Source organism: Giraffa tippelskirchi, chromosome 5 (assembly GCF_054371585.1).
Source record: "Giraffa tippelskirchi isolate mGirTip1 chromosome 5, T2T-mGirTip1v1.2.pri, whole genome shotgun sequence".
In the NCBI taxonomy this organism is placed as follows: Eukaryota; Metazoa; Chordata; class Mammalia; order Artiodactyla; family Giraffidae; genus Giraffa; species Giraffa tippelskirchi.
Genome location: NC_137279.1, coordinates 126,386,426 through 126,409,049, shown reverse-complemented (window position 1 = coordinate 126,409,049; position 22,624 = coordinate 126,386,426). Strand labels below are relative to the sequence as shown.

General features: G+C 41.4%; 1 protein-coding gene across 2 annotated transcripts in view; it reads right to left on the bottom strand.

Annotated features, from left to right (window-relative positions):
- Positions 1-22,624, bottom strand: part of ALG14 (ALG14 UDP-N-acetylglucosaminyltransferase subunit) — a 154,775-nt gene that overhangs the window by 116,347 nt on the left and 15,804 nt on the right. For both annotated transcript variants that reach the window (XM_081486227.1, XM_081486226.1), the window contains exon 3: positions 1,061-1,192. In XM_081486227.1, coding sequence (XP_081342353.1) covers positions 1,061-1,192 — 132 coding nt within the window. The remainder of the gene's footprint in view (positions 1-1,060; positions 1,193-22,624) is intronic.

Here is a 22,624-nt window from a genome sequence, read left to right as displayed (position 1 = left end):
TAAATTATTCATATAGAAAATTCCGGTTTTAAAATTCTAATTTAAAGGAGGCACTTGAATGGCAATTCAGTTGGTGAAAGGCAAAGACCAAACTGATAGAGATCTTTCAAAATCATCAGAGCTAAGTGCATTTTTGTCCAACTATTCATGAAAATAATATCCACTGTGCCAGAAATCATGTATAAGGTAAGCTAATCAAGAGTTTCTTTAAGGCTACACAGATTAATGGATTCTGCCTTAAACAGGAATGAGAGTATTATTTAAGAGCTGTCTACACTATTGTGATAACATATCTGCTGATCTGCCTTACACTGAAGTGCATTTAGAATTTAGTAACAGAACTTCATCCACAGAGAATTTAAGACCATTATAGATAAGGAAGGTAAGGTTTAAGACAGCACACTAATTAAGTTTTCACATTTCTATCTTCTGTATTACTTTCCTATAAAAACTTGGGAGTGTATGACATTCTGCCCATTGCATATGAGGTTTTTTGCCTACTAGATTGCTAAGTTTTAAAATGTTTACTGGGGTATAATTGATTTACAATGCTGTGTCTGCTGCAAGTGTTCAGCAAAGTAAATAAGATACATATATCCACACTTTTTTAGATTCTTTTCTAAATAGGCCATTACAGAGTATCAGTAACAGAATTTTGACAAAACAAGAAGGGTACTGAAAAGGAATAAAAAGCTGGCTCTTTTCCAGCTGACAAGTAAGCATATGATGTTGGCTCAGGAACCATAGGTGGACAGGAGCACAAATTGGTTCAAGATAGTGCTCTGTTAGTTCTTACTGCCACGAGACAGAGAGGGGGCAAATTCAGAGTTCAAGTTATAGCCAGACAGGGAAGACGAATTCCTCACCTCTTTCAGCAAAGTGCATTGAAATGATAAATCTTAGCGCACGTTAGTAAAAGGCCTGGTACAGTATCTAGCGCAATGATAAACGGTAGCTGTTTAAGAAAACAACTTGTCCTATTACTAACAAAGCATCCACAGGAGAGTGACCCTCGCTCCCCTCCAAATACCAAATCTGGTATTTGGTACCAGATACGTACCAAATCCGGCTTCACTTGGTAAATCAGGGGGAAGGAGAGCCACATGGAGTACAGGGTGGTGAGCACTGAAGACACCCAGGATTGCTGGACCTCCCGGCTCCTGGGAATGCGGTGAACATAGTATTCAGGAAACTGGAAGGAAATAGCGAAAATCCAAATCAACTGGGCCGCTGATACAGAAGTTAAACATTTGTACAAACAGGAAATGCTCTCTTGATTACTTTTAACTTTCTTTGGAATTACTTTTAAACTAAGTCTTTTTCGTGCTTTATACAACACACATCATTGGGTTATCACAAAAAGTTCCTAAATATGATTCAAAATGTTAAAGTCAATATTGACAATAACTGTTAGTTGCTCAATCATGTCCGACTCTTTGCTATCCCATGGACTGCAGCCTGTCAGGCTCCTCTGTCCATGGAATTCTTCAGGCAAGAATACTGGAGTGGGTAGCCAGTCCCTTCTCCAGGGGATCTTTCCAACCCAGGGATTGAACCTGGGTTTCCTGCATTGCAGGTGGATTCTTTATGGTCTGAGCCACCAAGGAAGCCTACTGACAATAGTTAAGGGAAATTTTCTATAAAATATATTTTATGTAAAGACTTTAACATACTGATGTGCAAAGTCGTTACAAATCAATATATAAGACAAGTAACCTAGTATCAAGATGGGCAAAGGAGATGAACAGATAATTCTAAACAGGAAACATAGTCAAACATTTGAAAAGATGGTTAACAACTAAACACAAAAGGAAGCAATGAGTTATTTTTCACTTACCAAGTTGGCAGAGATTGTGGATATTTAATGTTACTGAGGATATACGGAAATAGACATTTACATTCCCTTGGCAAACACATTGATATAACTTTTGGGGAAGGCTATTTGGGAATATCTATCAGAATTTTAAGTGTGTCTATTTTTGATCCAGCATTTCTGCTTCCAGAAATACATCCCACAGATTTATCCATATGCTACCCACTTTATCACTGTATTTATGGAAATTGGAAACAGCCCAAATATCCTCCAATAGGGATAGGAAAAGTCCATGCAATGAAATATATGGAGATACAGAAACAAATGATATAGATTTATATGAACAGATATAGAAGATGTGCCCAGATAAGTTGTCAAAGTGAATATGCACGTTGCAGGACAGTATGTTTAATATGATCCAGTATGTATTAACAAATCACACAGTTGCGTGTGTTGGTATACACACTGGTACATATATTAGTATTTGCATGAAGACATACAAATATTAGTATTTGCATGAAGACATACAAATATTAGCATTTGCATGAAGAAATTGGCCCCTGAGCCACGGACCACCCTGTCTGAGAGTCATAAAGCATGAAATCATATGTGAAGGTTTATGCTATCCTCTAGGAGAGGGCATCTATGTAGTTCCTAGAATTCAGCATAAAGTGAATATGGGGTACACATGTGACCACTCTCTTTTACATATGATGTTAAAGGATATTCCCTCTTCCTCCCATGCTACACCAATGAAGAACAAAAGCTCTGGGCTCAATATGTTATTCACTATTATTATTTACTTATTAATCATTTACTATATCAGTGTGTTTGTTTTCTTCCAAAGGATTAAGGTACTAAACGTTCAATGAGAAAATAATACAAATAATTCTGAAACTATAGATCATACAAGGAGCAGAATTCAAAAGGGGGCAAACTTGTAAGGAATCTTGTTGGAGATTGTGTTTGCCTAATTTGTAGAGATTATTCATTGAAAACATGTAATGGGTAAAATAGTCCTGTTAGCTGAAAATGAATTCCCCTAAAACTGAGTTCCCTTACTGAGTTTATGACTAATTTCTCTATCCAAATCTTTATTCCCTTTATTGTCCCCTCTGACCTCAATCCTATGCTAACTGAACACTAATCCTATCAGTGTCCGATGACTAAAATACATATTGCCAATAATCATTGTTAATGTACTAAAATCACTAGTATGTGTTTTCATCGTTAACATACAAACCCAGGTCGTTTCTCCAGGGCAAGATGAGCTAACAGACCTCCGAGCGATGGACCACCTGGTCTGAGACTCATAAAACAGAACATCCTGACTCCCAAAACTATGATTAAGAAATGTCACAAGACAATTAATATTAGTCTTTGTTCTTGCCCTTAAAAAAAAACAAAAAAAACCTAACTTGAAGAAAAAGTGGGACTGGATCTGAGGCTTGTCTCCCACTCCCTTACTTGGTGCCTGGCAGTAAACCCTTACTTTGCTGCAAACTGGCTGTCAGAATTTGGCTTTCTGCACTGTGGGCACATGGGGTCTAGATTTCAGCACTACAGAGACAAAATCCCCCATCAGAAACCTTTTGGGTCAGAAGTGTTGTGAACAGGTATTATAGTAGATATACCATATATGACATAACACCCACCTTTAAAGTTTGGAGAAGTAACCAAAACTTCTCCAAGCTTCTCCAAATATTTCTACAGCAAAATAGGAAAACTCACACTAAGTGAGATGAGACAACAAACTTTCACACCAATTCAACCCATGTTTTACTATCAAATAAACTTGTGACAAACTTGGAACTTTTTTTCTTCAAATAAACTTGTGACAAACTTGGAACTTTTTTTCTTCCTTGGTTTTCCAAGCTTTCTAAGATTTCAGAATAGGGACTGTGGACCTGTAATAGACAACACATCTGAACCCAGTAAGATGTCATTATTATTACAGTAAAAATAACTCAGTTGAGTCTTATTATAAAGGGTTTTTCTTGGGTGTTACTTCCAAAATTTGAGGCCTGACTTTAATATCTACAATATTTTATGCAAAAAGCATGGGTCTTTACTATGTCCCTTGAATCTTTTAAAGCTGTGAGCAATATAACTTAAAAAAAAATTATTTTATTGAAGTTTAGATGATTTACAATGTTGTATTAATTTCTGCTGTATAGCAAAGACTGTTATACATATATATATATATTATTTTTCATATTCTTTTCCATTATGGTTTATCACAGGATACTGAATGTGTAGTTCCCTGTGCTATATAGTAGGATCTTACTGTTTATCCATTCTATATGCAACAGTTTGCATTTGCTAGTCCTAAACTCTCACTTCATCCCTCTGCCATCCCCGCCTTGGCAGCCACAAGTTTGTTTTATATTATCTGTGAATGTTTTGTAGATAAGCTCTATTGTATCATATTTTAGATTCCAAATATGTAGTATTTATGGTATTTGTGTTTCTCTTTCTTACTTCACTTAGTATGACAGTCTCTAGGTCCATCCATGTTGCTGCAAATAGCATTATTTCACTCTATTATTAATATATATACACACATGCATACACTGCATCTTCTTTGCTTATAGCTATGTAAAGAAGCAATGAACAATATTTTGGGGGGTATTTTTAGTGTCCTGAGGAGTTGGAAGGGAGATTGGTTTGACTCTGGCTTGAAAGTCCACTCCTCTGACTCCTTCTGAACCCCAGAGAGGCAAAAACACAGGCCTTCCAGGGCCTATGCAAGGGTCTGGAGACAGCTCTCTTAGACCTGGACAAGGGAGAAGAACCTACATCTCATCCCAGGTGGCAGCCTGAAGAAGCTGAGAAAACAGGTTCTGGAAGTCTCCAGTCCATTCCCAGCAGAAGGGAAACTAGTGGAGGCGTGTTCTGGGGCCTCCTCGATGGAAACTAGAAAGACAGGCCTGGGTGTGAAAAAACAAGGTAGTGACTAAAGAGGGGTGACCTATATTTGACTTCTGGATGAGCCATAAAAGGAGCCCAACCTCATTCTTCAGATCAGATGTCAGGCTGGGGAGGGGGGTCTTGGTTCCACTCATGAGCTAGAGATAACTGGGCCCACCACCACATGCATACAGTGACCAATCATCCAGTTTGCACAGGACGGTCCCATTTTATACCTGTAGTCCCAGCATAATTATTAATAAAACTTCCTTCTGCTCTCAGAAGTGTCTCAATTTCAGTGATAGAGTATATTGTTACCCATAGGGTGGGCAAAGAGTAGGTAGGTTCATCCTAGAGATAGGAAAGAAAATTCATTCAGAATCGTCCAAGGCAATGTGATGTAAGCATCTACATTATCATCAAGGACGAGAGCTTAAGTGGTAGCTGTGAAGAAAGCCAACCTGGAAGTTCTACCAGTGCGATAAACAGGAAAACAGAGAGGTGGTGACCAGCGTGGAGAAAGGGGGGTGGTAAGGATTGAGCTAGGCAAGGGATCAGAACCATGACAGTTACTAGCAGGGATGGGGCCAGGTTGAGTGGTGGTGGTTACACATGGTGCCACTCTCTGGCTCATGACTTCACACCAGAGAGGCCGGTACCTCCAAGTACCATCTAAATTTTCAGGTAACTGGCAATCCTACCAAAATAGAGATTTCTCTCCAAATCCAAGTCTCTTCCCACCCAACTCCACCAGATCAGTTCTCAGAGGCACCTCACCCGACTAATCTTTGTACATAATCCTGCTCCTCTCGCCTGTACACACACTCCTTTCTCCTCCAAACATCAGGCTTGCCTTTTGTTTTAAAGTTAGCCTACTTACTCTCCTGGCATATTATATGTTTCCTCCACACGTCTGTCTGTTTGCTCCACTAGAATATAATTTACCTGAAGAGGCAAGGAACCTGAATCACTGCAATCTCAGTGCTTATGAGTATTTGAGCAATGCATATTTACTGAATAAATGATTCATACATTATTGCATATTAATAGAAAATAATTCAAGCTTCCTGTCACTTAGCTGAGATGTAGTTAGACTAGGAATGAAGAAATGACACAAAGGAGGTAATTTCAGAGCGCTTCCATGGGCCTTATTTGTACAAGCTACTTAATAAATGGGAATTCCTGGGGCTAGAGGGAAAATGCCCAAGCACAGCTCAGGATTGAGAGTTCACAAACAGCCAGAGTCAAGAGGGAAACCCTAAGGGAGATGAGAAGGAACCAATGACAAATTAGTGAGACCTGGGTACACAGCCTAGACTTCTCTCTGTGAAACCAACCATTCACAAGGGCCTCAAGGAACTTCTTAGCCCTTGTGGATCCTCTCCCCAGAAAACAGGTCCATGAGAGAGGAGGGATCTGATGCCTGAGGTATGAGCACAAAGAGAAAGGGAGTGAGGTTAAAGGAGAGCCTCCCACTGTGTATTTAAAAGTGTTTGAAAAATTCTTTGCCCACTGGGTCTGTATTAACCTATGTGCAGGCATACAGTCAAGTGGATGGAAGCCTGAGGCCATCTTGATATGGACAGAGCCCTCAAGTTACCCATGCCTGATACACAGAAGTTGGTGCTGGGGTGTCTGATGTCTCGTGTCACCTAGAAGAAATACTGAGAACCAGGCCAGGACAAAATCTTAAGAGAGTTTTTATTACTTTATATAGTTTCAGAAGATAATCAAATACATAAAGAAATAAATGAGGAAACCTGATTGACAGAATGCTTATATTTTGGTCTTCACAAAAGTTCCTTTGAAGACAAAGGAATGGAATAATTTCAGAGAGCTACAATTTAGGCTTGGCTATGACCAGGCATTCTGAGGAGTTGTGGCATCTGGAGCAATTCAAGTGAAGGCATCTTTATAGACATACTGTTTTTGTTAGTCTGTACCTTTGCCTTGAAGAAACTGTCCCTGACCCTTTTTTATGTCTTATTAATGGGATGCAGGACACAAAGGATGCTTCACCCATCATTTTACCCACTGAGCCACATCCCCAGACCTAACATTTGGTTTGGGAGTGGCCACATGACCCAAGCAGGGTCAGCTTTTTCCTGGATTCTTACAGAGACCCAGGGGAAGTTCTTCCTTCGAGAAACACTGTGGGCTGCTAAACTGGCCCTCAATCCATTCTACTGGGGCAAGAAATACATACTTGTTTTGGTGTTCCTCTATTCATTAGGCTTTTCTATAACAACTTGAAACTGAACTATTAGATTTGCTACCAAAACAGGATACTCCTGCACTCCCAAACCAGAAATTGACAAATGAACAGAAGACTCTATCATAAACAGATTTCCTGAATAGACATGAAGATCTATGTTGGCACTAGCAGAAGTGAGGGCTGGTGGGGGGGACTGTCCCCCTGTTTCCTTCTTCCCAAATCTCTACACATTCCTATCTACCCATTTCTTCCCTACATCCTTGCCACTTTCACGGTCCAAGCCATCACCACTTCTCACTATTACAATTCCCTCTTAATTCATCTCTGCTTCTCCTCTTGCTCCCCTTCATTTTACCCTTCACAGAATCTCCAGAGCGATCTTTTCATAATGTACAGCAGACCTTTCCTTTCATTCTCCTGCTTAAAACCCTCCAAAGGCTTCCCACTGCACTTGGGATGAGACCCAAGTTTCTTACCACTGCCTCCAAGGTCCCATGTAGTCTGGTGCTGGCTTACCTCCCTAACCGCCCCTTGCTCACCCTAACCAGACTGGTCTCCTTTCTGCTGCTTGAATGTGTCGGACTCATTCTTTCCTGAGGGCCTTTTCTGCTTCTTCTGAGCAGTCTGCCTTGCCCCAGGACTGTCTCGTAGGAAGCTCCTTTTTGCAAGTCAGGTCTCTTGAATGTTCTCTCCTCAAAGAGGATTCAATTCTCCTCCATCAGCCCCTCCCCTGTAATACATGGTTGCACCCTCCCCCCACCACACTGTCTTCTTTTACCATCTTCATAGCGTTCTTGGTAACGCAAATTAACTTGTTCGTGATGGTTTGACTGCTCCCTGCCTCTCTCTCCAGAGCGAGAGCTCCAATGAAAGGAAAGGATTTCGTGATGCTGGCACACAGCGTGGTGTTTCATGAGTCACATGGTCTCTTCACCACTGAGTAGATAAATGACTTCTAGTCATTACCATTTCTAGAAGTCCCAACTTGTGGTCTCCGCTGGGGAGGATGATGATTCTTTATCTCATAACATCTCAGGAACATAAAGCACCAATTAATCCCATCTCCTCATTTCACAGATGAGGAGTCTGAACTTTCCCAGGGGGACAGAGAGAGCAAGTGGTAGAGCCAGGACTGGAACCCCAGCCTTGAGTCCCTAAGCCTTCCTGCTGAGAAGCTTGACTCCCCAACACACAGCTAGTTGAACCAGCTGCCCTTGGAGCTGTGCTTCCCGGCCTCCTGTCGTTTCTAAGACAGCCAGCTACCCACCCTGACCCATTTCCTCTTCTTTCTCTGTTCGGCAACCCACCTGCCCCATGTGTCCCCAGCCTTGCACCCCCACAGTGTGTTGCATCTCTATGGGAACTGCTCTCCCGGCCTTCTCTCTTCTCTCTGTGCTTTGCGCTCTGCTCTGCACTGTAGGTTTGGCACCCCTCCCCCACCTACCACCGTTACCAAAGACTCCCTCCTCTGCCCTCAAGCCTTTCTGGGGAAAATTCAGAACAAAAACACAAGGCCTTAGAAATCTTCAGACTTTTCTGTTGAATCTTAGGCCCCAAGTCCCTGTTGGCAGGTTCTGCTGTTTTGCTGTTGCTCCTACCTGGCAGCCAACTAGGTCACACACTCCTAGAAAGTATGTTGTAGTTGAGTCTTTTCTTTCCGTGCAGGTCAACACGGACACCCTGCAGTATGTGTGTATCTTGCAACGTGATCCAGTCTCTTTCATGCAATTGGCAGTGATATAAAAGACAAAGAGAGCCTCTCTCTTATTCTCTCTTCACCATATGGTTAGAGACATCCTTTCCATCTATTTCTATAACCTTCCTCATTAAGAAGTAGCAGGGACCATGCTTACATTACGGTGTAGCCCACAGAGCCTCCCAGTGTTCCCCACACATACTTGATTGATGTATAACCAAATTCACAGTAGCAAGATAGACAGCAAAGGTGGAAGGTTTAAGAGTTGGAAAAAAAAAATAGAGTAATAGATTTTTTTTTCAAGCTTCTAGTTTGTCCGGAATTATGCGGCACACTAAGTGAAACGCTAAGGGTATATGACAACTTGTAACTTGCAAAGTGTCTTTCAGAATTACATCACTGCTAAAAACCACAAACATATCTGGCTTTAGATTTTTGACAAGCTAAATAGGAGTTTATAGTGATTTAGATGGAAATAATTCCACCAAGGAATCCAGATGGCATCATAAACCACAACAGAGCAGGTCAAGTGGTCTATGAAGTCATTCTTTGCTGTTACCACACACTGAAATGTACAATACATTTATTATTTAGTGAATGCCACGCTAGTGCAGAATCTTGGAAACAAGACAAAATGAAACTGGTAAAATTCTATTCAACCAAAAATGGTTTCAGCTTTCTTTCATAACTGCTCTTTTTAATAATGAAAAGTATAATATACAGTAAAAGTATATTGGATGATTCACCCAATTATTCTGATATCAAGATGACCATAATTTATCAAAAAAAAAAGGTTTTATATTCATGTCCTTCCAGAACTTGGTAGCTGCTCACTTCACAGTAGATGATGACGATGCACCGTGAAGTGACTTAGCCGGGTTCCAAGCCGGGGTCCGCTCAGATAATCAGCTCTGAAAGCCGGGTGACTTAGCCTCTCTGGACCTCAGGTCTCTCACTGGAAAGCAAGGAGGCCTGGCTGAGATCAAGGATCCTTAACCAGCCATCACGATCCCACAACTGGTTCTCAAGCTTGACTTGTCAAAGAAGACAAGGCTGCTGCTCCAGCCCTGCCTCACGACTTGCAGTCACTCCTCACTTTACCTTGAGAAGCTCTTTTCTTACATGGAGGTCTCAGGCTTCAGGGAAGTAAAAAAGAAGTTTGTTCTTGAAACAATTATGGGAGTTTGGCCCAAAAGATCTCTAAAGTCCTTCATAATGAACATTAGTTGTCCTTTTCCAGCCTTTTATTGACTTTTTCTTTTGCTAGCAACAATTCGATTTTTCCTTTGGGTAATTCACCCTTGCTCACATTCGCAGTCAGATGATTTTGGTGGGATTTTAGCCTGTCTCCTTAACTCCCAACCTGTAGCTCCAAGAGTAGATATGGAATGGCTTCATCACCAGGGAACAACGCTCACCTCTGGCTGTGACGATTAGCTGAAAGATGGGAACATGACCCAGCTGGAGATCATTAGGCAGGAGATGTTAGCTTGGATTTTTGGGGAAAAGACACTTTATCTCTCCCTCTCCTGCATGCTATAAGAGACCTTCTTCTTCCTTAGACAGTCAGGGCAAAGACATGAAGCTGGGAGGTACTAATGCTCTTTGTTTCCTGGGGGGAGAGTCGGGGGCTGCTGGAGGCAGCACTGGGGGGCCCAACGGCAATGACTCTGTGGAGGATGGATCAGACACACCGTTATCCTTGGTTATCCTTGGTGACCTCCCTGGGCAGCTGGACCAAGTCTTGCCAGAAAGAAGACTGCATTTTTCCCATGTGGTAAGTCAACACATTCTCTTTATTGTTCGAGCCAGTTTTTAGTTTGGTTTTAGGGCACTTGCAGTTGAAACACCCTTCCTTTTAGCTTTAAATGGTATGAATTTAAAGACTGTTTTCCTCTGCTTAAAAAGGAAAATATATTGAAATCATAGAAGAAGCAGCCATTTACAACACTGGCTATCAGAGCTGGACTCTTCATTGTAAGCTCAGATAAACTCCCAAGAGCACCTACCAGGTGACACAACCGGGCTGGAAGCACAAGGGTAAGTAAAATATTTATAAGGAACTCACTGAGAAGGCAATGGCACCCCACTCCAGTACTCTTGCCTGGAAAATCCCATGGATGGAGGAGCCTGGTAGGCTGCTGTCCATGGGGTCGCTAAGAGTCAGACACGACTGAGCGACTTCACTTTCACTTTTCACTTTCATGCACTGGAGAAGGCAATGGCAACCCACTCCAGTGTTCTTGCCTGGAGAATCCCAGGGACGGGGTAGCCTGGTGGGCTGCTGTCTATGGGGTCGCACAGAGTCGGACACGACTGAAGCGACTTAGCAGCACTGCTGTCTGGTAGAGTGACACAGGACAACTAATAATTGCAACCGGAGAGACTGATACAATAAGAGACATAATTATTAAACATAATGTCAGCACCAAGTAAGAAGTGATGGATTAATACTTTGATAAACCCAGTCAAGCTTTATGGAAGAGCTGTTTTATCTAACTTGGAAGAATATGAGATTTACCAGGTCTAGCAGAGGGGGAAAGAGGTTCTTCTGGCATGTTCACAGCAGGGAGACATGGAGTGGCATGGTATACCTGGGGAACTAGATTTTGGCATGTAAAGAGCAGAGAGCAGCAGCAAATGGAGCTTGAGAAGTAGGGCCCCCAAAGCCATGCTAAAGAGTATGTGCTCAAATCTAAAGGCAAAGAGGAGATACTGAAGATGTTAAAAAGGAGAGTATGAAGAGAGTGGATAGAGGGGCCCTGCTGAGGGGTCTCAACCAGAGAAGGGAAAGCACTTGGGAGAAACTGAAATACACCAGGAGAATGATGTTGAAGGCCTAATGGATACTCATAACACTAAGGTGAAGGACTGGAGAGGGCAAGAGGCAGGGATCAGGGATTTAAGGAGGATAGGAAGCTTGGGGTGACTCTCAGGTTTCTAGGGGAGTGATGGTAAAAGGAGAAACAGACTGAGAGCATATCATTATGGTTTGGTTTTGAGCATAATTTTGAGTCAGAAAAACACTCTAGGTACAAAACATATCAGTGTTAGAGAATGTGTGTGCTAAGATGCTTCAGTTGTGTCCGACTCTTTGCGACCCTACAGACTGTAGCCCGCCAGGCTTCTCTGTCCATGGGATTCTCCAGACAAGAATACTGGAGTGGGCAGCCACGCCCTCCTCCAGGGGATCTTCCCAACCCTGGGATCGAACTCACATCTCTTATGTCTCCTGCATTGGAAGGTGGGTTCTTTACCACTAGCGCCACCTGTTAGAGAATATATACAGGTAATTTTCAGGTTGAAATGGGGCAGACAAGGATTTGTATGGGAACATGGGCAATGGATTGACTTGGCAGGGTGGCAGACAGAGTAAGACAACTGGGAATCTAGGAAAAGGCAGTGTTGGGAAATCTAGATTCTAGGCAGGCACTGACAGTTTCAGGGTAACCTGGCCTGGAGCAGAGGCCTCATTTGTCTCAGACAAGTCAGACTTGACAGCCAATGGTGGGATCATAGATGCTTGTTGAGGATCCCTGGTCTCAGCCAGACCTCCTAGCTTCATTCACAGTGAGAGGCTGAGGTCCAGAGAGACTAAGTTGCCCAAGGTGATAGAGATGGTTGGTCATCAGCAGGACCCAGTTTGGAACTCAGGGCTCCTTCGTCATAGGTCACTTCATGGATCGTCACTTTCTACCATGACTCAGGTGCCTCTCACGTCCTTGAAGGACAAGTGAACACCCTTGGCACCCACTCTTCCACTTTCGCCTCCCTCTAGTGCTCAGCTGTTTGGTCAATCGGTGATTGAAACCACCACCGATCAGCCTCACTACTTGCAGGGCTTAGAACTATGTTGTCCCTGGCAGGATTGTGACTACCGGCTCCAGAATTATTTCCTGGAGCTTAAAGGCTAAAAGGGACCAAAGAATCTCCATTTGTGCAAAAGGAAGGATAAAAGGAAACAGGCCACATCCTGATTTTGTGTTAACAACAACAAAAATTACTGTATGCTTGGGCCCATGAAGTTTTAAAGTATGCTATTTATGTAAATATTTAAATTCAAACACTGGTTATTATAATGTCTTTAATTTGCTTTAAAATGGAGAAACAATAGCATCATATTGTAAAATGTTACCAGCTCTGCATGTTGTAAGAAGCCCAAACAAATTTCACTGGCACAGGGAAGAAGTTAAATTACCTGAAGGTTGAAATAACTGCAATATGCTATTTACAGCTATTTTAATAACATCAATTCAGAATCTGATTCAAAGAAAGTTTAAACTGACCTGCCTTTGTTGTAGAGATGGAGGATGCGACACTTAAGATTTGGGAAGGAGTTTAAGAGATTAAGCTACTTAAAATACTTGAGAATCATATATTATACATCTATCTGATGTACTGTTTTAAAAAGAATCATTTATTCACTGAAAGAGCCATGGCAGGATCTCTAAGTGCAATACATTTTAGATACTTTCTATTTAAGGTATTTCAGGCATCTAGAATGATCCTCTTCCAAATTAGAGATATTTTTTACCTTCACCTATAATTGAATATAGTTAAGGTCCACTATAAAGAGGAAAAGTGCATGTATACACTGGTCACGCTCTAAAAAGGTAAATATGTTAATCCATGAACTGTAACACACAATTCAGAAACTGAAACAAAACCCCATAACTGCTTTTACACAGTTCACAAACCTCTTTTAGGATGGCCTGGGAATTATGTAAGAGAGATACCAAATGCATTAGCATTAGATTTAGAAGTCTCAGCAGTTCAACACAGCCTCAGTTCACTGTGTGAAGTTAGCACCCCACCTTGTGGAAAATAGCAGGTGTTGTTAAATGGAAGAACATCATGTTAATTTCAGAAGTACTGGTAGATGAGTCCTGCAATCACGAAACTGTCACTGAATCATACAGACAGGCTAAAAGATGATACCAAAAGATCCTTATTTATTAAAGTAACAGAAAAAGCAATGTGCTTCCAAAAAATTATACTAGTCCCAAAATATTAGTGCTGATGAAATGTGGGTATTCAGAAAATTACTACTTCCAGTGAGGCTTTTCTCTCTTCTCAGCTTTATTTCTAAAACAACCAAACAAACAAAAACCTCCTCCAAAACACTTTGTTTTCTAATTATAACTTTAGAAAACACAGAAAATGTTCAAACAAAACTGAAAATCAACCATTATTTGTAATGCTAAGATGATTCCTCTACCCTCTTTGTACAATCTTAATACCAGCTTACTTAAATCTCTTCTGCAATGAAAACATTCTAAGACAGTCTTGGGTTTCTAAATCTGAAATAATTTCTTGCCTTGTAAATTTAACCGACTGCTTTAAGCAGCTGTCGTGATTCTTGTCAAACACAACCTCCGTTTGTTTGTGCTGCACTTCCCACCTTCCTTACTTTTCCCCAGGTTCACTCTTCACGTCCCCCTACCCTTCTGGAGAAGCTACCATTCCCCCCCGCCCCCCAACACTCTAGCTCCAGAGCTGTCCCTCCTCCACACTCAATCAGCATGGTCTCTTCTCTCTCTGGGGCTGCTGAACATGGCTGTCTTCACACGGAACTCCTTCCCTCCCATCCTGAGAATTCCGCCTGCTGCTCTCAGACTCCTGGATTCCCCTTGTTTTGGTGGAGCACGTCCTCTGTGAAAGGATTTATGGGGAATCAGTTTGAGGACATTTCTCCACCGTCATTCTGAATGCCATCAGAACCCCCGACGTGACTCCTTTCCTTTTTCTTTCTGGATGTTTTTGGAATTTTTCCCTTTAATCACTGGTTCTGAAATAGTATGATGATATATCTTGTTGTGACTACAGTTTTAACTGGCTTGGGGGGTAGTCCTTTAGTTTGAAGGTCATGTCCTTCAGGTGCTGGGAATTCTTCTTGGATTTTCACTTAAAAAAAAAAAGCAACTTCCCCCATGTCCTTGGTCTTTTTGGATAGTAGACTGCCAACATCTAACTAAATTATTTAATTTTCTTACCTTTCCTCTACTGTTTTTATTTCTTGTTCTTATTTACAGAAGAGTTCTTGAATATGATCTTCCAATGTTCTGATTTTTTAACTCCTATAATTAAAAATTTAATAGCCAAAGGTCTTTCTTATTCTGTGAGCGCTTTTAAAAAGTAGATCTCATTCTTTTTTTAAAGATACAATATCCTCTCATTTCTCTAATGTTATTGTTTTCCTTCAAAACCCCCTCCTCCGCCCTCCCCGTTCCTTTTCTCAAAATCCCGTTCCCGGTTAGTTTTGCCTTCTCGTATGTTAGGGACTTTCCTCCAGTATCTGGTGGTCTGTGGATGCTGGTTCAAAGCAGTTCTCAAGAGAGAGGGGGAGATTTCTCCCTCAGAGACCTTCAGGCGACAAGGATAAGAGACATGTTTGGTCGCCAAGACTGGGGGTGAGGGGTGGGGAAGGAATGGGTGCTACTGGCCTCTAGTGGTGAAGGCTGGGGATGCTGCTAAACATCCCACAGGGAGCAGACAGCCTCCCCATGTAAAATATCAACAGTACCAAGGCTGAGAAATCCCAGCTCCTATTGAAGAATGAGGCATTAAAAGGAAGACGGAAGCTCTGTGTGCTGGGTGGAACTTCTCACGTAGAGGACAAAAACAGGACTTGACCACTTCACTGGGGGAAAATCCCAAGTGTTGGAATACATAGTTCTATTCTCCAAAGCAAACAGTTTCTTCAAAGTTAATGTTTACTCTCCTGACTGGGGGAAACATATGAACTGATGGCAAAGGAGACCTAAGCGGTATGCATCGGGGGAACAGGGGTAGTTATACACATTCCTTAAGCTCTCGGTTTTTAGGGCAATGTCTTATTCCATATGCAGTTTGGTTTGTTGTTTCCAAAGCCAAAACTTCTTTATTTAACCTTTCTGGTGGATAAACCTTGGGTTTTCTACCAGGGAAGGGCAGAGAGGCTGGAAGCCTAACTGACAAGGCAGTTAGGCCGACTTCAACCAAGAGGCTTCTTTCCCATCCCACCCTGTGCTCCATACTCCAGAGGTACCTTGTGCTATATTACTTTTTAGTCAGTAGCAGTGCCCGATAACACTTTCATTAATTAATTCCTAAGGTTTCCAGTATTCATGCTCTGCCTGTCCAACTACACCAAAAAAACCTCAGACTAAGGGTACTTCCTTTCCTTCTTTATAAAAACACAGTCCAAATTCTGCACACAGAAACTACTTAATATCCACTTATAATTTTCAAGAAGGATTTTACTTTTGGGAAGGCTTCTAGGGAACTGTTCTACCTGTATCAAATAAAGAGTGTATAAAACAAATAAACAGTACTGCAACCTCAAGAAGGTGTTTGGTGAAGAAAGTCTTTAAAGACACACTCTACATGGAAAGACTGCTAGAAAGCCACTTAGAGCCTTTTCAAACTCAACAAAGGATATTATCCCTAGCAAGGCTATATGATGCTACTAAAAAAAGAACTGGGGACAATCTCTCCTCATCTTCCCCAAGCCAGATTAGTATGCGATATATATGAGAAATCCATTCTAAAGTCCAGCCATCCCTTGCCCCTACTGAGAAGTCGTGCAGGGCCCAGCAGCATAATGTTAAGCAGTGCAGTGCCGCCTGGTGGATGCATGAGGGAATGACAGCAACGTGGGGTGAGGAGGCCGCAGAGGGACGAGTCTTAATATTTTACAAGGTTCTTCAACACCTGGAAGGACTTCGTAGAATCATTTCTGGAGCTTGAAAGGCCTTTTTTGGTTAGAAGAGGAGGAGTGAGAGGGGAAGCAGGGGAGGGGAGAGAAAAAAGAGAAAGAGAGAGTGCAAGCGCACAGGACTCAGGAAATGGTTTTAAACCAGTGCTGGGAGGGCCTGGGCTACCCCTTTGAATATCAGGTTGCATCCTGGTTCCTCTAGCCAGCGTAGAGTCTGTTGATTCATTTGGGTGGTACAAAATACTATTTATAAAGACACCTGGAGATGAAGACGCTCCACTGATAGACTTCCCAGGGCCACTGACAGCATCTCCGAACTTGGCTTGATTTCTCTTTTCTTCTCAACTCACATCCAATCTGTCAGGAAATTCTATTACTCTACTTTCAGGAAAAAAAAAAAAAATCCAGATTCTAACCATTTCCCCCTGTTCCTATCCCTAGTAATACAAGCCACACTCTCTCTTGCTTGGATTGCTTCAACTGCCTAACTACCCTCCTTGGTTTCACCCTATCCCCTACAGTCTACTTGCAACACAGCAACCAGAGGGATTTGTTTAAAATAGCAGTCAGGCCACAACACTCTCTGGAGCAAAACCTTCCAACAGCTCCCTATTTTCCTCAGAGCAAGAGAGGAAGTCCTCACACGGGCCTACAAGGCCCCACACCATTTGGCCCCAACCTACCCTTCCATCTCTTCTCTGGTGTCCCTCCCTCCACTCACTCTGACCCTCAGCCATTCCTCCAGCATCCACTGGGCAGTTTTTCCAGACCACACCCTCTGCCTGAAACGTTCTTCTCCCAGATGCTCCCATTTTCTTGAAGATCCTGACCAGAACTGCAAATTTTTCCTCCTTGTCAGAATTCTCAATCCCCCACCCCCACCCCCGGTTCTTGGGCAATCATCCCCCAGCACTGACGGCCTACTAACAAGCTGTATGGTTTTCTTATTCACTCTGTCTAGTATTACTGCCTTTCGGATCCAGCTCGCGTAGAGTAAGTTTCATGATTGCAGGAATATTTCTGTCTGATTTTTCACTGATGTATCCCAACTCCCTATTACAATGCCTGGCAAGTGGAAAACAAATATTTAACATTGAATAAAAAAACAAAGTTAAAAAACTCTAGAAGTCTGACTGATACTGCATCATAAATTGGGGAAAGAAATGCTGGGCTGGATGAAGCACAAGCTGGAATCAAGAATGCCAGGAGAAATATCAATAACCTCAGATATGCAGATGACACCAACCTTATGGCAGAAAGTGAAGAAGAACTAAAGAGCCTCTTGATGAAAGTGAAACAGGAAAGTCAAAAAGTTGGCTTAAGGTTCAACATTCAGAAAACTAAGATCATGGCATCCAGTCCCATCACTTCATGGCGAATGGATGGGCAAACAGTGGAAACAGTGGCTGATTTTATTTTTCTGGGCTCCAAAATCACTGCAGATGTTGACTGTAGCCATGAAATTAAAAGACGCTTACTCCTTGGAAGGAAAGTTATGACCAACCTAGACAGCATATTAAAAAGCAGAGACATTACTTTGTCAACAAAGGTCCGTCTCGTCAAGGCTATGGTTTTTCCAGTAGTCATGCATGGATGTGAGAGTTGGACTATAAAGAAAGCTGAGTGCAGAAGAATTGATACTTTTGAACTGTGGTGTTGGAGAAGACTGTTGAGAGTCCCTTGGACTGCAAGGAGATCCAAGCAGAATCCTAAAGGAAATCAGTCCTGAATATTCATTGGAAGGACTGATGCTAAAGCTGAAACAGCAATACTTTGGCCACCTGATGCGAAGAACTGACTCATTGGAAAAGCCCCTGATGCTGGGAAAGATTGAAGGCAGGAGAAGAAGGAAATGAGAGAGCATGAGATGGTTGGATGGCATCACCGACTCAATGGACATGAGTTTGAGCAGGCTCCAGGAGCTGGTGATGGACAGGGAAGCCTGGCGTGCTGCAGTCAATGGGGTCACAAAGAGTCGGACACAACTGAGCGACTGAACTGAACTGAACTGGCAGGTATTCTTGTTTCGGGTCTGATTGTAGGGAGAAGAATGCCTCTTATGGAGATTGGCTTTTGGCTCCAAATACACTTTTTCACATTAAGGAAATCATTAAAATTGTTAGAATAATAGGTTATTTGTACAATGTATTGTTTTAGGACAATAAATGTAGGTAGCCAAGAATATGAATATGATACAGACAAGAAGACTAGAATTCACAGTAACTGCAGCATATGTGGGGTTTGAACATAGCATGCATTCAGGACCACCTGGCCCAGTAAATTATTGAAAAATATGAAGAGAAGGCCAGAAGGGTTTTATTTAGTGACCAAAACAGTAAGAGTTTGGGATAGCTATTACACTTGTTTACCCCACAGGATACTCTCATATGTTTACTGCATTTACTTCAAATCAAGAATTCAATCAACATTCTAGCAGAATGCTACAATGTCAAAGGGGTGACATGCCCTTCCATGTCAGCAAGGTACTTAATTTGGGCTTTTTGTTTTTAATTTTTTTCTAATCACAGTCACACTCACATTTGCAGAAAATATAGAAAGTTATAAGAATATTTGCAGACTATATATAACATAAGTTCAAAATTGTTTACTGTAGTATTCAATGAGAAACTGAAAACAGCAATAGGGAAAAGGTACAACAATACTACATATCTAAGCATTATAAGGTAGACCTCCAAGTACCAACATGGAAAACTATCTAGGTACAGAGTTAAAAGGACAAAAAAGCTGAAAGCAATGTACAGGGTGTGATTTATAAACTAGCCATGCTCTGCTCTCCCACCCCTGTTTATACAGTTACATATATATATGTAAACATAATTCATTACATTTTGTTATAAGTACATGTACAACAGGAGGAAAAAAAGTAATACCAGCAGGATATGACTCAAGCTGGTACAGTGTTTCCCTCTAGACAGTGAGACGAGTGGTTACAGGAAACTCCCATTTTTTACTCCCATACTTCTTTGCTGTCTACAGTTTTTCAATTTAGAAACAAACAAAACTTTTGGAAAAGAAAAGAACAGAGAAAAATAACTGTTCACAGTCCTGCAGCAGGTAATTATGGGGCAAACTGATTATAAAGATATGCTGAAATATCCACATAAGCATAATGTCTTGTACAGAATTGGCACGCACTGAATATCCCCCCCCCAAATAAACAAGTAATCTTTCTTGGCAAAACATTATATGCTTAACTATAGAGTAGTGACAAATCTAGTCAGTGACTCAAAAGTAAAGAGGGTTGACCCTAATTTTTAACCCTTCAACTCAGTTTTCAGAAACTTCTATTATTGTTTTACATATGAAAAAAGCCCACTCTTTTAATTTTTATATGTATTCAAAAAATGTTTTATTCGAGTGTCACTGAACTTCTGTCTTTACTGATATGCTCTGAAGGTGCCAACTCAGGCTCTAACAGAAGTTACAAGGAGTAATGGTTGTCAAGCCAGGTGGTTAACAAATAATGCACAGACTGAGAAGCAAATAAAAAAATGAACCAGAATCTACAGTGCAGTGCCCTGACTCTCACTTCCCTCAGTGTCCCAAGGGGTGGATGTCCCTGCTGAAACACAGGCCAACACGTGGATGACTGCTTTCCGGGAGGAAGCTCTGCTGCAATTTTTCACTTACCTTTATATAATACAGCTCTGGTAATTGGTTCTATTTGGAAAGGTTACCATCCAATTTTTCGAAAAGATATTACTTTAGCCACTCTTTACTTTAGAGCTAATCCCAGTGGAAATTACATTTTCTTTAGAAGGCTTTTCCAGACTTTTTTCATATAGGTAATTTCACAGCTAAACATGGTTTTGCTTTTTGTTTCGCTTAGCGTACTGCCCCTCACCTTTCTCATCTCAGTTGCTTTATTTGAGTGGATCGAGATGTTTCTCCCCAGAGAAGCCTGTTTCTCTTCAAAAGCTAGTTAAACTATTAAAGAAATGTAGACTGAGAGGAGTTAAAAGTGTACCAGAAATAACTATTTCTCTTCACTCTTGTGTAACTATAAATAAGATAAATTATGTACCTAAAGATGTTAAATACAAGTAAAAATGTACTGAATCAAAGGAATTAGAAGGAATTTGAATGAGGTTTCTGCAACAAAAGTAGGTCATCTCTACCATTCAATAAGAAGACTATATTATTAGCATAAAATTTAGCTTTAAAATCTGCTAGATATTTATATCTAGCATAAATAGACAAATATTAACATTTAAATATTTTTCTAAGAACTAACAAAAATATTTAGAAATTCTATATTAGACTAAGTTATTAATCAAGCAGTAGAAACTTTCTATACTACTTGGGCAACAATATGTGATTAATAATAGGTCATTTGTATCTTCTGGTTTCTGGGAAGGTCTTCTTTATGTTTTTAGAAGAGCGGGCTTGTGTTGAAAATGCAGGTTTTGGCTTCTTACCAGAACCAAGTGGGACTTGATACACTTTTATTCCTAAAGTGCTCTGAGAGATATGGATGAGACATCCCACCCAGGCACAGAGTGCAATTATTGTTAATGCTTTAAAGTGGTACAGAGTTTCTGGTTTACTTTAGAAGACGGAAAAAAATTAGACTAAAAAGAGACAGTCAAGGCCTTTAACTGTAGGAGTATTATCAACTGCTAGGAAACTGCAGTTGCTACAGTTATACCAGATTTTAAAGAGTGAGGAAAATTGGATAGGTAGGGGGTGCTATTTATTAGATGTCAGTTCAGTTCAGTCGTTCAGTCGTGTCCGACTCTTTGTGACCCCATGAATCGCAGCACGCCAGGCCTCCCTGTCCATCACCAACTCCCGGAGTTTACCCAAACCCATGTCCATCGAGTCGGTGATGCCATCCAACCATCTCATCCTCTGTCGTCCCCTTCTCCTCCTGCCCCTAATCCTTCCCAGCATCAGGGTCTTTTCCAATGAGTCAGCTCTTTGCATGAGGTGGCCAAAGTATTAGAGTTTCAGCTTCAACATCAGTCCTTCTAATGAACACCCAGGACTGATCTCCTTTAGGATTCTGCTTGGATCTCCTTGCAGTCCAAGGGACTCTCGAGAGTCTTCTCCAACACCACAGTTCAAAAGCATCAATTCTTCGGTGCTCAGCTTTCTTCACTGTCCAAACTCACATCCATATGTGACCACTGGAAAAACCATAGCCTTGACTAGACGGACCTTTGTTGGCAAAGTAATGTCTCTGCTTTCAAATATGCTATCTAGGTTGGTCATAACCTTCCTTCCAAGGAGTAAGCGTCTTTTAATTTCATGGCTGCAGTCACCATCAGCAGTGATTTTGGAGCCAAAAAAAATAAAGTCTGACACTGTTTCCACTGTTTCCCCATCTATTTCCCATGAAGTGATGGGACCAGATGCCATGATCTTAGTTTTCTGAACGTTGAGCTTTAAGCCAACTTTTTCACTCTCCTCTTTCACTTCCATCAAGAGGCTCTTTAGTTCTTCTTCGCTTTCTGCCATAAGGGTGGTGTCATCTGCATATCTGAGGTTATTGATATTTCTCCCGGCAATTTTGATTCCAGCATGTGCTTCTTCCAGCCCAGCGTTTCTCATGATGTACTCTGCATATAAGTTAAATAAGCAGGGTGACAATATACAGCCTTGACGTGCTCCTTTTCCTATTTGGAACCAGTCTATTGTTCCATGTCCAGTTCTGTTGCTTCCTGACCTGCATACAGGTTTCTCAAGAGACAGGTCAGATGGTCTGGTATTCCCATCTCTTTCAGAATTTTCCACAGTTTATTGTGATCCACACAGTCAAAGGCTTTGGCTTTTTTATTAGATGTACTAAACACATTAACACAGACAGTGTAGAATGGGCATCTATACAGAGGATATATTAAAACTCTGACTTAAACCAAGACCCAAACCTTTCTATAAATAGATTAAAATGCTGCAAGATACACAACAAAATATAATTTTATCTGAACTGGAAAGGAGGGAAATCTCTGCTTGCTAGAAACAAGAAGAAAATAAAATAGGAGCAGTCTGTGACCCTGAAGCTTGGGGAGGAGGACATAATGATGCCAGAAACCTAGAGATGGGTTTTGGGTTGCCCTCCCCAGGTTCTGGAGCAGAGGCCTACTGAGGAACAACAAACTGATGGCTAATAATTTCACAACCGTAACAGCTCCCCTAAGTCTGAAACCTAGAGTGCTCTGGGCTTAGTTCTTAGCCATCTTCTATTTCCTAACTACATTCAATCCCTGGGTGATATCACAGTTTCTTGTTTTGAGTACTACCATGTAAACACAGGTGAGTCCAAAATTCATG